Below are 18,062 nucleotides of genomic sequence, written 5' to 3'. Positions count from 1 at the left end.
AAATAAATAAATAAATAAATGGGATGTAGAAGCAAAAGGGGGCTTTGGCAGACTGGACCAAAAACAGAAGAGCTATTGAATCAATGGAAATTCACTTGATTGGAATGGACCACTTTGTTTGGGCCTAGGGGGGCATTTCTCCCCACATCCTTCATGGGTCATACCCCAATTCAATCCTGTCTCATAATTGGGACATCAAATGATGTTATGTTACTTCCTGTAACAATTTAAAAAGGGAATCTAATGAAAACAGAGGGAGGGAGGGGGGTTCTGGAGAATTGCTGTGTGAGGGAATAAACATTTCCATGTATTGGGGGATTGCTCCTGACTTATATGTTGAATCACCATTGAACAATTACTCTAGCTGGAACTAACCAACAGGATATTACCTTAGGTGCCATTATTTCCAATGGAGCCTTTGTTCAAGAAACATCTAGTTCAGTGGATCTCAACCTGTGAGTCCCCAGGTGTTTAGGACTACAACTCCCAGACATCTCAGCCAGTTTACCAGTTGTTAGGATTTCTGGGAGTTGAAGGCCAAAACATCTGGGGACCAACAGGTTGAGAACCACTGATTTAGTTTGTGGTGGTGTCAGCTATGCTTTTTTAGAGTCATTTTACTAAGTTACCAAACTAGTGAATATGTATGGAGTGTAAATATGAAAGTATATAACTTATTGAATGCTAACCCACATATTTTTCTTATGTAATAGGTTCTTCCATATGAAAGTGTTACCTTCAACAAAACTTGCTGTCCTTCAGGTGTTGCCTAGAGCGGGGCTTCTTAAATGTTTTCTGCTCATAAACCCTGTTTACCCAAGACATTTTTAGGGAACCCCAGGTATAGAGGAACACAAAATTGGTATACAAATCAAACATTTACTGATAATAAATCAAAAATAATTATTTATAATATACATATAATTTTACTATTTATTAAAAATGAAAACAGATTTGTTTAGTAATGAGATTGATGGGCTTGTTTATTTTTACAGAAAGAATTAAATCTTGTCTGAATATTTGATACTGCAGGGTGTAGAGCATCTTCAGTATTTTTCATGCCATGCTGGCAGGATTAGTTTGCAGCAGACTATACTTTGTTGTCGAAGGCTTTCATGGCTGGAATAACTGGATTGTTGTAAGTTTTTCGGGCTGTATGACCATGTTCCAGAAGCATTCCCTCCTGACATTTCACCCACATCTATGGCAGGCATCCTCAGAGGTTGTGAGGTATATTGGAAATTAGACAAGGGAGGTTTATATATCTGTGGAAGGTTCAGGATGGGAGAAAGAACTCTTGTCTGTTTCAGGCAAGTGTGACTGTTGCAATTAATCACCTTGATTAGCATTGCAAAGCCTTGCAGCTTCAAGGCATGGCTGATTCCTGTCAGGGGAAGCCTTTGTTGGGAGGAGTTATCTGGCCTTGATTGTTTCATGTCTGGAATTCCCCTGTTTTCAGAGTGTTGTTCTTTATTTACTGTACTGATTTTAGACTTTGTAAAAATACTGGTAGCCAGATTTTGTTCCATTTTCATGGTTTCCTCCTTTCTGTTAAAATTGCCCACATGCTTGTGAATTTTAATGGCTTTTCTGTTGTCTGACATAGTAGTTGTTATAACAATTGAAATCCACAAACATGTGGACAATTTCAACAGAAAGGAGAAAACTATGAAAATGAAAAAAAATCAGGCTACCAGTATTAAAAACTTCTAAAATCAGGACAGTAGATAAACAACAACACTCCAAAACAGGGGAATTCCAGAGAATAAACAATCGGAGCCAGCTGCTCACCCCCCCCCCCCAAAGATTTCCCCAGGCAGGAAGCAATCAAGCTTTGAAGTGGCAAGGCTATTCAGTGCTAATCAAGGTGATCAATTACAATATCCACACTTGCTTCCAACAGACAAGATTTCTTTCTCCTACCCTGGACCTTCCACAGATATATAAACCTTCCTTGTCTAGGTTGCTGCAGGTTTTTTCGGGCTATATGGCCATGTTCTAGAGGCATTCTCTCCTGACATTTCGCCTGCATCTATGGCAAGCATCCTCAGAGGTAGTGAGGTCTGTTGGAACTAGGAAAAAGGGTTTATATATCTGTGGAAGGACCAGGATGGGACAAAGGACTCTTGTCTGCTGGAGCTAGGTGTGAATGTTTTAACTGACCCCCTTGATTAGCATTTGATGGCCTGGAAGTGCCTGGAGCAATCTTTTGTTGAGAGGTGATTAGATGTCCCCGATTGTTTTCCCCTCTTCTGTTTTGCTGTTTTAATTTTAGAGTTTTTAAATACTGGTAGCCAGATTTTGTTCATTTTCATGGTTTCCTCCTTTCTGTTGAAATTGTCCACATGTAAACCCCACTTGCCTAGTTTTCAACAGACCTCACAACCTCTGAGGATGCCTGCCATAGATGTTGGCAAAACGTCAGGAGAGAATGCCTCTAGAACATGACCATATAGCCCGAAAAAACCTACAACAACCCAGTGATTCCGGCCATGAAAGCCTTCGACAATACTTCCTTGTTTAGTTTCCAATATATTTAACAATCTCTGAGGATGCCTGCCATAGATGTGGGTGAAACATCAGGAGAGAATGCTTCTGGAACATGGTCATACAGCCTGGAAAACTCATAGCAACCCAGAATTTACTTTGTTGGCTCTCCTTTTTTTGTTTGATTCATATAAATACCTAAAACAACCACTGGGTGGCAAGCAACACCAATTTTCTTGACTCCGAGTAGAGGACCCCAAATGCAACACAAAATTCAAGAAGCTTTGGCCTAGAACAATCCTTTCTCTTTTTAATCCTTCCTGCACCCTACTACTACTGGAGAATTCCTTCTGCAGGAGCAACCTATGCATGACATGGATTTGCATTTGGGATAGGTTGACACTGTTTTACTACCGTATGGACTTGTGCCACAATAACATTGTGGCTGATTCCCTGTACAGTGGGCAACGGGTATATTGGTGGCACATCTTCTTGGTAGTTGCGGATTGCTATAGCGGTGAAGGGAATCCTTGCTGTCATTCTTCTGCCTTCCATTACTACTTCACAGCTCTGCTTGGGTGGCACATAAACTTCCACTGTTTCCGAATGGGTGATGGATTCACTTTGTGTGGAATCTTTACTCCACCTGAAGGTGTTTTCTGATGAAATATTCCAGGATACCCCAATAACCTCTGGTATCCCTGCTGTTAAGGTAGTACTGCTCATACTCTGTGGCAGGGAAATGTCAGCAGCCCATTGATGTTCCGATCGGATTATCCCCGACAAGGTGGTGCTTTTCTTCATTGCATTACAGCCATTGTTGGTGACTTGGCTGGAGACTAAGACCACAGGCTCCTCACTGTATGTCCCTTGTTCTTGCATGTATTGGATTACCTTGATGCTCTGAGATTTATAGTCTTTCTTAACAGTTAATATTTCCCTGTATATATAACGTTGCTCTTTGCCATCAATGCCAATGTAGAACATTCTACTTTCACCATCTACTTTCCCCAAGCCATAGGAATTTTTTGCTACATACACCTTAACACCTGGGCAGGTATAGATAGAATTGGGCAGAATAGCACTTAATCTACCAAATTCCCAGATGAACGATTCCAAGTTATATTCATTCACCAAAAGCCAGAACTGAGAGCTCTTGTATTCTTTGCTTCCATAAGGGAAGAAACAGTATGGCCCAAGGCTTGGGCTGTAGAAACCTGCTGAACAGCCTGGTTCTCTGCAAGGGTATTCTGTTCTGTTAGCAAAATCGTTCCAAAAGGACACTGCATCACTGGGGACCAAGCCTTGGAAAGGAACCCAGCTCAAGGCGGTTTCATAGAAAGCATCACTGTTTCTATCAGAAGGGTTTTTGTTTCCAGTCGGATTCATTGCTGCTGTTGTGTCACTACCCTGCACTAAAATACAAAATCATAATAAAAAAAGAGAGAAAAAAGTAAATAGAAATATGACGGGAAAAAAACCAGAAACAAAATTTCTTAGTATCATGAGATTTGCTTGAGTATCACAAGGGAATTTGGGCAACCCCAACAAACCACAAATAACATGAGAAGGCTTCTCACCATGACTTAGGACACCTGGAATTACTTAAAACCTGTCTGAATATTTATATTGATCACAAACTAAATCATTATATTGACCACAAATCACCCAAAGTTTCATTTTTCAATATTCTCAAAGCTAGATATTTTTTTTGGTTTTTTTTACAAAAAAGTTTTAATTGAAAGACCAAAAAAAAAAAAAAGGGGGGGGGGAAACAAACAAAAACATATTTTAGGACTGGGCTAGTTAGTAGTCAGCTGCATTAAATTACTACTGACCAAGAGGTCATGACTTCGAAGCCAGCCCAGGTTGAAGTGAGCTCCTGACCATTAATAGTCCAGCTTGCTGTTGACCTATGCAGCCCCAAAGACAGTTGCATCTGTCAAGTAGGAAATTTAGGTACCGCTTTATGTGGGGAGGCTAATCTAATTTATGATGCCATAAAACTTTCCAGAAGTGTGTGGAAGAATGAGGAAGCACTCCATCAAAAAGGACTCAGTGTCACAAGTGGACGGTGAAGCAGCAGTTCCTCCTGTGGCCGGAATCGAGCATACCTTCATGAAACCGGAAAAACTGGAATGTTAAATTGCCTCTGCGTGTGTCTATAAATGTTGTACATCTAATGGCATTCAATGTTGGCCATGTATATGTGCTTTGTAATCCACCCTGAGTCCCCTGCGGGGTGAGAAGGGTGGAATATAATTACTGTAAATAAATAAATAAATAAATAAATAAATAAATAAATAAAACAAGTTGATAATCCGTTTTAAAAATAACTTTTTTAACAAAAATAAAATGAACAAGGGCATACATATACACACTAAGAACAAAACAAACTAACAGAAAAAATAGTTTAAAAACTAGTTTTTTATCTTGGGAAGTCAGACTTGGCTATGGTAGTTCATGCTCTGGTTACATCCCCGAATAGACTACTCGAATGCGCTCTACATGGGATTGCTTTTGAAAACTGTTTGGAAATTTCAAATGGTATAATGGGCGACAGCCGATTGCTCACCAGAGCAGCGTACAGGAAGTATACAACCCCTCTGTAACATCAGCTCCACTGGTTGCCAGTCTGCTACCGAGCACAATTCAAAGTGCTGTTTTTAGCCTGTAAAGCCTTAAATAGTTCCGGCCCAGCTTACCTGTTCAAACAGATCTCTCCCTATGAACCATCTCAGAGCTTAAGGTCATGTGAGGAGGCCTTGTTCTCAGTCCCGCTTCCTTTGCAGGCGAGATTGGCAGAGACGAGAGATAGGGCCTTCTCAGTGGTGGCCCCTTGCCTAGGGATATTAGATCAGCGATCCCAGGTTCTGTCTCCGTTAAAAGGTCTGAATCTTTGCAGGCTTTTATTTCACCCTAGTTTTTAAAAACATCTTTTACTTGATGAAGAAGTCAGGGAACCTTTGAAAGCTTGCATGGTTTCTTTCATGCATTTTGGTTAGCCGATAAAGGCAACGTGCTTTTGTGGATTGTGCCCCCCCCCCCCCATGCATATGTCCCATGTTACCTACCGATTGTCACTATAGGGTCTTTTTTGACCATTTTATTAAGAGTTGTGAGGCTGATCCTTTCCCCGTTGGCCCAGGGTTCATTCACAATCAGGGACAAGAAGAGGCTGCAGAGCAAAGAATGCATCTGGAACAAAATACAGGAAACGTTTTCCATTATGAAACATATTCTGGAAATCAGAAAACCATATTATATTTTTTTACCAGGCTTGTTCATGTATCTTTATCACTTGCTCGATTTAGAGAAATAGAAATCAGATATTTTCTACACTGAGATCATTTTGGAAAGGGCTGTAGGCTAAATTGGTATTCTGAGAGGATCAATTTGATGCTACCTTGGTGGTTTAAAATGACGGAATCCTAAAGTGTTGATGCAGTTTGGTTGTTAATCTTAAGTATATCATATTATCCTGTGTTGCATATTACTTTGAATGCCCTTTTTATCAGCATATATGTTAACTAATCTGTTAGTGTAATAATTGATAATCTGTCTCACTTGGATGCTCTAGTGAACTTAGATATATAAGAGAAACATTAATTAACATCATAGGAAAACAAAACATAATGAAGTGAAATGTAAACTTTAAATAAATGGGAAAATGTGAAATTATCTTGTTTGACTATTTGTTTAAATAGTCCCATGTTGTCTACTCTAGAAATATCTAGGTTCTCCAGCAGGGCTCTCCAGTCAGCTTCTGCTGCAAGCAGACTCTCTAGATCCTCCAACATGATTCTGGCAAAAACTGCCAAAATCTGAAGTTCTTAGTGAGAACACTTTAATCCAGTGGTTCCCAACCTTTTTTTTTTTTTTTTTACCAGGGACCACTTTGACCAGGGACCACTCTCCAACATTAGTACCAAAAGGGTTATGAATCAGTTTTTGGTCAACTTTAGATTCGGTTTGGTTATTTGGGGTGCTAGTTCAGAAAATTGCATTGGATAGACCACATCAGCTCTAGCTTCTGATACAGAATATATGCCACCCAGTAGTCACCATCTGCTCGTCTACAGAAAACCATATTTAATAATCTAGAGCTGATGTGGTCTATCCAATGTAATTTTCTGAATCAGCATCCCAAATAACCCCAGGAACAGGCCTAAAAACGAAGACACCAAAACTCCTGTGCTTTTAGGTGCCACATGGAACAGCTCTGTTCAAAGGGGGGGGGGGGGGGGGGGAGGAGGAGAAGCAGCAATCAGGAGGCTTCTTGACGCGTCTTTTGTGGGTATTCAACCTCTCCCTTCCCGACATCCCAGTTGCCTTGGCACTATAAGAGGGTTTTGCGAGACCAGTTGCTCTCGTTGCAATGGTGCAGTAATAGTGAGGCCACTGACCATATTTCAGTTCTTAGGGACTACTGGTGGTCCACGGACCACAGGCTGGGAACCACTGTTTTAATCAAATCCATAAATATCAGATTTGTAAAAGCCAAATCTGCAAAAGTGGAGGACTGACTGTAGTTCTTCTAGGAAAGACAGTGTTTTTCTATCACCAACAAATTGAATTTCTTTGACTAGAAATACTAGGGATTGAAATTTGGGTCTTTTGAATGTAAAATATGTGTTCTGAAACTGAACTATGGAGAACAACTCCAGAGTATGAGCTTATGCTTACAAGGACTACATCTTATCTTCCCCTAATAACAGGCAAGGACACCCATGAATAAGTAATTAATAACCTGTATCCTAATATCCTGAGGAATCTGTACAAGGACCAAGTAGCAACAGTAAGAACTGACCACGGAACAACAGACTGGTTCAAGATTGGGAAAGGCGTACGGCAAGGCTGCATACACTCACCCAACCTTTTCAACTTGTATGCAGAACACATCATGCGATGTGCGGGGCTTGATGAATGCAAGGCTGGGGTGAAAATTGCTGGAAGAAACATTAACAACCTCAGATATGCAGATGACACCACTCTGATGGCCGTAAGCAAGGAGGAGCTGAGCAGCCTTCTAATCAAGGTAAAAGAAGAAAGCGCAAAAGCCGGGTTGCAGCTAAACATTAAAAAAACCAAGATTATGGCAACAAGAATGATTGACAACTGGAAAATAGAGGGAAAAAATGTGGAGGCTGTGACAGACTTTGTATTTCTAGGTGCAAAGATTACTGCAGATGCAGACTGTGGCCAGGAAATCAGAAGATGCTTACTTCTTGGGAGGAGAGCAATGTCCACCTCGATAAAATAGTAAAGAGTAGAGACATCAGACTGGCAACAAAGATCCGCCTAGTCAAAGCCATGGTATTCCCTGTAGTAACCTACGGATGTGAGAGCTGGACCTTAGGGAAGGCTGAGCGAAGGAAGATCGATGCTTTTGAGCTGTGGTGTTGGAGGAAAGTTCTGAGAGTGCCTTGGACTGCGAGAAGATCCAACCAGTCCATCCTCCAGGAAATAAAGCCCGGCTGCTCATTGGAGCCCTGGCTCAATGCAGTGGAATCCTGACATTTTAAATTTGGTGAGACACCAGCACACTCTGGCAGAGAAGACAAAGACCTCATAGAATTATAACCCTCATTATTCCATAGCATTGAATCATAGCCGTTAAAGTGGTGTCAAACTGTATTAATTGTACAGTGTAGATGTGCCCTGAGTTGAGATACAGATGGCTTGGTGAAAAGTGCTATCCAAATAGCGAAGGATCGTGTTCATTACTTTGTCCCCTGCTGTCTCAGTTGACAAGATTCCTTAGCCCATGAAGTTCCATCTAGGCTACTGTAGGCCACTCTAATAGTTACAATGGAGACAACTTACCCTGAAATCCATTGATGCTTCTTGTTGAGATGAGTCCTGGCTTCTGGTCCTTTCCCACCCCTCAATTTATATTATTTCTAGTAAAAGGAAATGAGGTCATGGCTTAATCGGTTGGGCAGGGCTTTGTGTGTCCAAAGGATAGAAGTACAATTTGGGTTTTTGGAAGGTTACATAGAGGTTATCAGGTGCCACCTGTGATGAGGTGGTCCTCAGACACCAGGACTATGGGCTTAGAAGCCCTTGTTAGCACTATGGAGAAATATTAACATCTATCCAATGACATGAAATAGGGTATTCATATTACTGACCTTGTCTGGGAAAAGATAGGAAGGCTGAAAATCGATTGAGGAATGGAAATTTCTCTTTCACTAACCATCTTGCACAGTTCTCACATTGATGGGGGCAGGAGAGACACAAGTGAGAAATTCCCAATGTCATGCTTGTATACTTTGATTTCTTCATTTGTGTCTGCAGTATGTAACTTTTTGGAGTCTATTTTTCATTTGTCTGGTCTTGTGGGTGTGGGGGGATAGCAAGCTAGTCCAGTAATTCTATATGGGCAGTTACAAGGAAATGAATGACTGGCAGGGAGCAGAATCGTCTTTCTTTTCTTTCTCCTTCTTATTTTAATTTATATTCTATTTTCTCCTGATAACAAAATGCAAAGAGGCCAAGAACACATAGAATAGAATAACAATTTACAAACATTAATAAAATACAAGATCTTAATACAAAATAATTTATGATGTTACAATATTAAAATGCATCAATACTATAGGAATTTTGTGTCCATGGGGAATATGTTCCCCAGTTGGACTGTGTTTACCTGAAACCATGGCCACTAAATTACCTGAGCTCTGGTTTCAGGAAACCATAGAGTCACCCCAAAATATCTTGAAATTCCTAGAGAGTTATCTTCTCTAGTAATTTGTTAGGTCCTCCACGGTGATTTTATGTTAAGTCCTCCAGGGTGATTTTATGGTAGCTTCCAGAGGAAGCATATGATGGAATCATCTGGTGGATCTAGCACAGGCATCCTCAAATTATGACCTTCCAGCTGTTTGGGCCACCGATTCCCTGAACAATCTGCCTAAGGCTTCTGGAAGTAGAAGGCCCAAACAGCTGGAAGGCTGGAATTTCAGGATGTCTGATCTAGCATCTTCCAGAGAGAGAATCTTTCATCTGGCATAGGTAAATGGAAGCATATGGGTTCCATCTTTATAGGGGTCTTACTGTACGTTGTGGAAAACAGAGTCACATAGCATTAAAAGTAAATTTCCAGTCACTTTAAAAAATGATGGCACAAAAAACTCTTAACTTGTTAACTGAAGGCAGGGTTAGGACTATCCTGGTCTTTATAGGAGGGGAGTTCCAAAGTCTGAGAGCAGCATTGAGAATGTCCTCTCCCTTCTTTCTTCCAAATGAGTCTGAGGAGGTGATGAGAGACAGAGAAGGCACCTCCTGATGATCTTAGAGCTCCAGAGGGCTCATAAAGGGAAATATATCCCTCAAATATTGGATATAATTAGTTTAGGACAGTGGTTCTCAACCTGGGACCTGGTGACCTCCGAGGATCTGTGTTGGTCCACAAAGGATTAAATTATTGACTGTTGTTAGTGGTGATACGATTATTTTAAATTTGTATGGAATCATTATAATCAAAATATTATGATAGGAGTGTGTACATTAACAGATTAATTTATGTCCCCTTCTCTCTACATTTGAAAGCCTTTCATGAGAAAATAACTGAAATAATTATTTGATGTGTCTTAAATCTTGAGCTAAGTCTTCAGGGTCTATGGCCACAAAAGTATTTAAAAGGGGATCTGTGGTGAAGAAAAGGTTGAGAACCACTGATTTAGGAGCCCAATTTTCCCATTGGTTGGAAGGAGATGCTTGAGAAAGGGCTGAAATGCTTCTTTGCTGTATACCATATATGGCATAATTGAATACCAAGAAAGCTTTACTTAATAGCAATAATTCATGTCAGTGTTTCTCACCAAAAGAATTCTTGGGAAGGCCTGAAATGTATCCAGTTCCTGTGAACACTCAGATCCTGCCAAAAATATGTTGGTAATGATTTATTGGCGGATATATAATAGACGCTCATTCAAATGGCAAATATTTGAGTTGTACTTGCAGGTGTTTCTCCAGTATCTGTTTCCCAAGGAGCCCAGCAAGTATTCCTGTTGAGTCCACAGCGATGCTTCCCCCGTGTCATGGATGAAGTGTTGCAGTGCCAAAGTGGCGTGCAGTGCGATGGAGTTGCTCCTTGTGCCTGCTGGTGAAACTACATGGAGCGGGGCTCGCTCGCTAGCTAAACGACATGGAGTGGGGCTCCTCCATGTGATAAGGTCATAAGTTGGTCAGTGAACCAATTTCCAATCCATCTAACAGAAGCATTGTCTAGCCAAGGGTTTCTTTTTTAAAAAGTAAATAAAGGAATTTACAGTTTTTAATATTTAATATTCCCTCCTCCACATGAGACATACAGAGAATTAGTTAAGGCAAACCCATAGAAACAAATTCCTCGGACATTCCAGACACAGGGTCATTTCAGAGCAAATCCCCCGATATATACACCAGGGTATCAGAAGCACGTTGGCTACTAGGCCTGGGTAACAATGGAAAAATTTGTTTCTAAAATCAATTCGTTTTTTGGGGTTTTTTGCGTTTTGATATTTAAAAGAATTCCGAAATTTTCCTTAAAAAAAGTTCGATATTTACGAAATTTCGTAAATGGTAAAAAAATTACAAAACAATAACAAAACAATAACAAAACAATAACAAAACAATAACAAATCGATTCGTTAATGGCAGCCGCGATCGCGCAATACGCTAAAAAACTTCTGAAGCTTCCCTCTCCCTCTGTTGTTGACTGTTGGTGTGATATTATAATTTTTTTTCACTAATTAAACAAAAAACAACTATAAAACTTGTCCCAGACATGCAGAAATAATAACGAAACGACCTCAAACCAATAACGAAACGAATACATAATAAAATACGAAGCATTTACGAAACGAATTGAAAAATTCGTTTCGTTTTTAAGTTGCTCCAGAATGGTTCGTTATTGCTTCGTTAACAAAAAAAATAACGAATTTTTAACGAATTACGAATTAACGAAACGAAACCGCCCAGCCCTATTGGCTACCTCTCACATAATACTGAAGGTTTCTTAAACTTTCCTACTCATGACACCTTCCCACCCAAGTTTTTTTTATGCGACCCTAGATATGCAGGTATATAAAACAGGCTAAATAGGCTGATTTTTTTCTTTTGTGGAGTATAGCTGAAAAATATTCTGCACAGTCCACTCTAAATCCTGCATGTTGTTGCTAGCAGATTTGTGTAAATGAGTGGCATTCAGAAACCTTTTTACTCTTGCCATTTTTGTGATCCCAGCATTGAAATAAGGAGACTCCATTTAGGGTTGGGACCCACAGTTTAAGAAACAGTGGTCTAGCTCACATTTTATTAGTGTCTTGTGAGAATATCCTTGTGGAAGTCCTCACTGGAATCAAGATATATTGCACCCATATTACATTTCCTTCAGCTATCAAGCTTGTGGCTCTATCAAAAAAAGAGATAAGGTTAATCTTGCATGACTTGCTTTTGAGAAATCCATGTTAGATTTACTGAGCATGACATTCCTTTCTAAATGTGTCTGTTTAGTGTTTTGTTCTAGAATCTCTCGGGCTGACTAGGAAGTAATTGTTTGCGTCCTCTTTTTCTTCCTTTCTGAAGATGGCCTTGTTCCATTCTCTTGTTCTCCAGGAATTCCCCGCTTTAAAATTTGCAACACCAGTATCTTTTTCATAAACTCTGTATGCTTTGCCATAACTGTAGCTCCTTTGTATTTAATTTGGCACAATTACATTGCAATTTAATCTTTCTCAGGAAAGATTAGACAACACTAAAAAAACCCTTGCTTGGACGGCCCCTTCCACACAGCTGAATAAAATCCCACATTATCTGCTTTGAACTGGAATATATGGCAGTGTGGACTTAGATAACCTAGCTCAAAGCAGATATTGTGGGATTTTCTGCCTTGATATTCTGGGTTATATGGCTGTGTGGAAGGGCCCTAACTGACATTTCATCTTTTGAAGAAAGACAGTTCCCTTCCTTATCATGAATTTTATGGTAAGTCCTGCTTTGCACTTACAGAGCAATTTTTCAATTTAATTTTTGGACCATTACTACCATGCATGTGCTCTCTACGTAATTTTGGATGAACGGATAGATAATGTATTTTTCTGTTAACTTTACTTTTTAATCTAGATGTGCTATCCATGTTTTTTCCCCCTTATTGTTACTGAATTCTTAAAATGTTATTTCTCCTTTGTATGACTTATTAGCTTAGGGACACCATTTATCTTTTTAAAAGAATGCAATGGAAAAGGGTTATGAAGCAGACAAAGGCCTTTTTTTCTTAATGTATAGATAATTGTTTTTCAACCTGGGGATCGGGACCCCTGGGGGGTTCATGAGGGGGTGTTAGATGGGTTGCCAAACACCCTCATAAAACACAGTATTTTCTGTTGGTCAAAGAGGTTCTCTGTGGGAAGTCTGGCCTAATTCTCTCATTGGTGGGGTTCAGAATGCTCATTGATTGTAGGCGAACTATAAATTCCAGCAACTACAACTCCTAAATGTCAAGGTTTATTTTCCGCAAAATCCACCAGTGTTCACATTTGGGCATATTGAGTATTTGTGCCAAGTTTGGTCCAGATCCATCATTATTAGAGTCTACAGTGCTCTCTGGGTGTAGGTGAACTATAACTCCAAAACTCAAGGTCAATGCCCACCAAACCCTTTCAGTATTTTCTGTTGGTCATGGGAGTTCTGTGTGCCAAGTTTTGTTCAATTCCATTGTTGGTGGAGTTCAGAATGCTCTTTGATTGTAGGTGAACTATAAATCCCAGTAATTACAACTCCCACATGACAAACTCAATCCCTCCCAATCCCACCAGTATTCAAATATCAGGTATTTGTGCCAAATTTGGTCCAGTGAATGAAAATACATCCTGCATATCAGATATTTATATTACAATTCATAACATTAGCAAAGTTGCAGTGATGAAGTAGCAACAACAATAATGTTATGGTTGGGGGTTACCACAACATGAGGAACGGTATTAAGGGGTCATGGCATTAGAAATGTTGAGAAACACTGGTATAGACGCATCCTCATTTATGAACATCCATCTATATATGATCTGCCCCAGCTTTAAAATTAAGGTATTTATTCCTTACTTCCCACTTTTGCTTCCAAACCTTTCTTAACCAAACTCATTAGGTTTCCAGTCTACTCTTCAGAGCTTGGAATAATTATTTTTAAGCCCTTGCTTTCTGTATCGTAACAATTTTAGTATATGTATTGCCGAAGCGAGCACGAAGCCCTTGCTCCCTGAATACTTCATTTGATTGTGCTCTTGACTCATGCTTTTTGTTTCTCCTTTTTGGCAGACAACCCGGCATTGGCCAGGCTTCACTTTCTTATGGGTGGTTGTCTTACTTTCTTTGGAGAATGGAGTCTTTGAAGCCATAGACAAAAAAAATCTGAAGACTATCATTGACTACATCAGAGGGTGAGCAATTTGTTACAATTATTCTTCTTTCAGTTGAAAGACAGTCATGGAACTACCAAAGAAACATCAAAACCACATAAATTGGAACCTTACAAAGCAACCATGTATCTTTAAATAGCAGAAAATTCAAAGGATAGATTGTTATATGCAAAAAGCATAAACTAATATATTTGTCACTAACAATAAGCCAGAATTTACAGCACCCCTGGCTGCTGGAAGCCAGGAGATCTGTTCTAGAGAAATTATTCTTCTTCTGGATATAGAAGGAAATGAAAAACTATGTTTGCTCTGCTTTGTCTCACCTCGAGGAAACTTAGAGCAGCTTCCAATTTCGGCAAATATTCAATGCCACAATTATACAAAAATCAAACAATACATAACACAATTAACCATTAAAATCAAATAAACATATAAATTACAAATTAAAAGCAATTAAGACATATAAAACACACACACACACACACACACATAGTACCAATCCCAAAAATACTGTCCAAGTTGCTTCTTATGTTGCTTCTGTGAGAGTCCATTGCACTTTAATTTTGCTTCTTACCAAACACCAACTTTCACAGCCAGGATTTTACTTTTTATTAAAAGACCAGAAGGGAGGAGGCCTATCTAATTTCACTGGAGAGGGAGTTCTACAGCGGAGGGGACACCACTGATAAGGCCCCATCTCTTGTCTTCACCATTCACACCTTTATTTATTATTTCTTATTTGTATTAGTATACTTATAGTAATTCCATATCCATTTCCATCTCAAATATTTTAACTCAGTCTTTGAGCTGCTGAAATTTTTTTTCAATATAACATAAAAGTAATATTTCAATTTTAAAATATTTAATATTTCAGTTTTCCATTTTTCCAGGGGTCCTATGCCCTAATTCTTGCAAATGTGAAGGGCGAAGTGTACATATACGTAACCCTGAACAAATAGGGAATGTAGATGAAAATCTATTTCTCTGCTGGTAAATGAAAAGCAAAGTCTATAATGTTTATGTTACATCATAAATAGAGCCTGTTTGGCAAAATGACTATATCTTTTCATTTTTCATCTATCAAGACAATAATAATCTGAAGTAAAATCCACTTGGACCAAAAGGAGAACGCTTGTTGGCATATTAATATCTGTTTTTGTTCATTCAGCAGTACAGTTCAATTCTATCCTTTCTGTTATTCTTTTTAGGTATGGAATTGAAAGCAGATACCAGTATGCTGTGGCTGTAAGGCTGGATAAAAAATGCTGTAGAAATCCTAATCCAACTAACCTGGAAGCTGCCTTGCCTAACAATGAGATGCTGCAGATGCAGAAGGCTATTAAGAAGGAAAATGGCATATATATCCCAAGCACGATAAAAAATATTATTGCTGCTAGGCCACATAAGGAATTACCAAGAAAGCATGCTGAATGGCGGTTGCTTAATGGGGGCAATAACAGCCCAGTAGAGAAGCTGTTAGCTAATGAGGGCCAGAATAGCTGCTTCATCTTTTTCAGCAAAATATCCCCTTGTGTAGATCGTTGTCTCAATATGACTGACATGAAGAACATTGTTCGGATTCTCAACCCTATTTTTAACAGGTACAGTGAGAATTCCAGGGCTTTTGTATTTGAAACGATATATTATAAAGATAAAGAGAAACAGGCTGAAGTGGTGATTAATGCCTGGAAAAATATCCGGCATGCCCCACTATTCAAGTGCAACAGAAATAATTGCATCCGGTGTTTTGACAACAATCTACCAGAAAACAGCAGCCCCTGTTATAGCCGCTAATGCTCATCAAAGTGCCTTATGGGCTCAGTTAGCAACAACACACTATCTGGCACCCATAGCTTTGATTCCACCAAATTGTGCTTTGTATGTGATTTTTCTTGTAGTTGTCTGCTTTGCTGTTGACTCAATAAATATTCAGAGCATAACACAGTTGCATCCTGTCTTTTGTTTGCATCTGATGTCTGCCACACTGACTCTCATGAGGGCCTACAGTTGAGAGATATATGCTCTCGGAAAAGCCGGCAATTTTTGCATGTCTTCATCCCAGGCCTGTAGCAAGGGGGGGGGGGGGGGGTAGTGGTTCAACCCCCCCCCCCCGAAATTTTTCAGGTTAAAAAAAAAAACCTGGTTTACTCATGAATTTTAACTGGTTAACCAAATCCCCATGCTAAGTCTATGAGACGCAAAAAATTAAGAGTCCCTCCAGAACTGCAAGCACTATCTCAAGCAAATATTGACAATTTATTCACACTGTCATTACTTGCAGTAATAGCCGATGTAGCGAAGCAACCAAGTTGGGGGGGGGGGGGGTGTTGAATGCTCTCATTAAGGAGGCCAGACTTGATGGAGGTGGTTGACAGGGGCGGAGCTGCAGGCTATTGAAGGCTGCTCTGCCCCTGCTGTTCTCTTTGCTTCAGCGTGAACTAAGAGGAAGGTTTCACCCCCCCCCCCCCGAAATTTTCAACCCTCCCCGAATTTCTTTTCTGGCTACGGCCCTGCTTCATCCATATGTTAGAATGAATTGATATGTTTCAGTTTAATCCCTGGCCCATAGCTGGAATCAAGCTCAAGAAATGCAAGGTTTGTTGTAAAAGTAATTGCTTGTAGCCATAGTCAAAAGTGAGGTGTTCAGATAGGCTGGTCTACAGAGGGACAGGGCTATAGAATAACAGAATCATAGTGTTGCAAGAGGCCACAAGAGACATAGTTTCCATACCCCTGATCATTTTGGTCGCTCTGTGCTGGGCATGTTCCAGCTTGTCAATATCTTTCCTGAACTTTGGTGCCAAGAACTGGACAAAGTATTCCAGGTGAGAAGTGAGCAAAGCAAGATAGGGTGTGACTTACAATTCAGAATCTTATTTAATTCTACTCTGGGTTGTTGTAGGTTTTTTCAGGCTATATGGCCATGTTCTAGAGGCATTCTCTCCTGACATTTTGCCTGCATCTATGGCCAGCATCCTCAGAGGTAGTGAGGTCAGACCTCACTACCTCTGAGGATGCTAGCCATAGATGTAGGTGAAATGTCAGGAGAGAATGCCTCTAGAACATGACCATATAGCCCGAAAGAAACCTACAACAACCCAGTGATTCCGACCATGAAAGTTTTTGACAATACATTAGTTCTACTCTGTTTAGGATTGGCAGTTGGATGCAGACCAGATAATGCAATGAATGATGTTAGATTTACCCTGGGTCAGCCTTCTTTGGATAGTCCCAGATTTCTATGGATTCCAACTGTCTGATCATACATTGAGCCCCAGAGCCACTTGCAAATGTGGGAGAAGTGGGAGAAAGGGAATTCCAAGGGCTCATTTGTCACTGGATGAATGGAGATCCGGCTGGGTGGAATGAGATGTGGAGGTGACCTTCTGTATTGCTTTGTTTTCTGGCAATCCTTCTTCTAAATGGGTGATTATTTATTAACCTCTTACCGGCAGGTTGGCCTCACCCTCCCAAGCTTCAGAGATAGAGATTTTCTATAGATATTCTTTGGTCTTTTTTGTGCTGAGTAATTTCTAAGACAATTGAGTTGGAATCGACTCAGGAATATCTCACTAATTGATACAAGATCTGAAGTCCACACAAAATTGGTGATAAGCATAGCATATTTAGAACATTTTCAGCATCCATGGTAATACTGTCCCTGAGTAAGAGTTACTAGAGGATACTACCAGATGCTAGCAAATCTAAGTAGTCTGGTAGTCAGATTCTGATACCCAGGGAATTGTCTGCTGATCCAAATGGGCCATAAACAGTTGTGCAGTCAATAATCAAAGGTCAAACTTCAAAGAAGCAACTGAGGAATGTAAATAGGGGGGTTAGTCATGATAGATCAAGACATTCAGAGGCTAGAATTAGTCCTTGGGGTCAGATGACTAGATGTCTAAGGGGGCTGGATTGCAGTCTGATAGACTTGCTATAGAAACAGAACAATTATGGCATAACCTGGTAAGGCATTAGGGTCTGAATGCATTGAGCTCCAGCCATTTTACAGTCATTGGCATTAAAATGGGTGTGCCATACTTTTTAATGTATATTTGTTTGCCTTTTCTGCATTGACTTTCAACCATGTAGGCTAAATATATAGAGATAGGGATCTGGGTCATGTGGTTGCCACTGGCAGACAAGGGAAGATGGGAGATTCAGTTAAGTACACCA

General features: G+C 39.9%; 2 protein-coding genes across 2 annotated transcripts; one reads left to right on the top strand and one right to left on the bottom strand.

The window, feature by feature from the left end:
- Positions 1-2,562: 2,562 nt before the first annotated feature.
- Positions 2,563-8,325, bottom strand: LOC132779614 (natterin-1-like). The gene is made up of 3 exons (XM_060783295.2): positions 8,314-8,325; positions 5,562-5,685; positions 2,563-3,902 (listed from the first exon to the last, which is right to left on the bottom strand). Exons 1-3 carry the CDS (start codon positions 8,323-8,325, stop codon positions 2,851-2,853), a joined length of 1,188 nt encoding a protein of 395 aa, XP_060639278.2. The 3' UTR covers positions 2,563-2,850.
- Positions 8,326-12,113: 3,788 nt separating this feature from the next.
- LOC132778058 (uncharacterized) lies at positions 12,114-15,812 on the top strand. Its single transcript, XM_060780671.2, has 3 exons — positions 12,114-12,459; positions 13,786-13,907; positions 15,095-15,812. The coding sequence occupies exons 1-3, from the start codon at positions 12,448-12,450 to the stop codon at positions 15,678-15,680; spliced, it is 720 nt and encodes a 239-aa protein (XP_060636654.2). The 5' UTR covers positions 12,114-12,447; the 3' UTR covers positions 15,681-15,812.
- Positions 15,813-18,062: the final 2,250 nt, after the last annotated feature.

Source organism: Anolis sagrei, chromosome 6 (assembly GCF_037176765.1).
Source record: "Anolis sagrei isolate rAnoSag1 chromosome 6, rAnoSag1.mat, whole genome shotgun sequence".
Lineage (NCBI taxonomy): Eukaryota > Metazoa > Chordata > Lepidosauria > Squamata > Dactyloidae > Anolis > Anolis sagrei.
The sequence above is the reverse complement of the archived record's forward strand: the minus strand, read 5'-3'. Positions and strand labels throughout refer to the sequence as shown.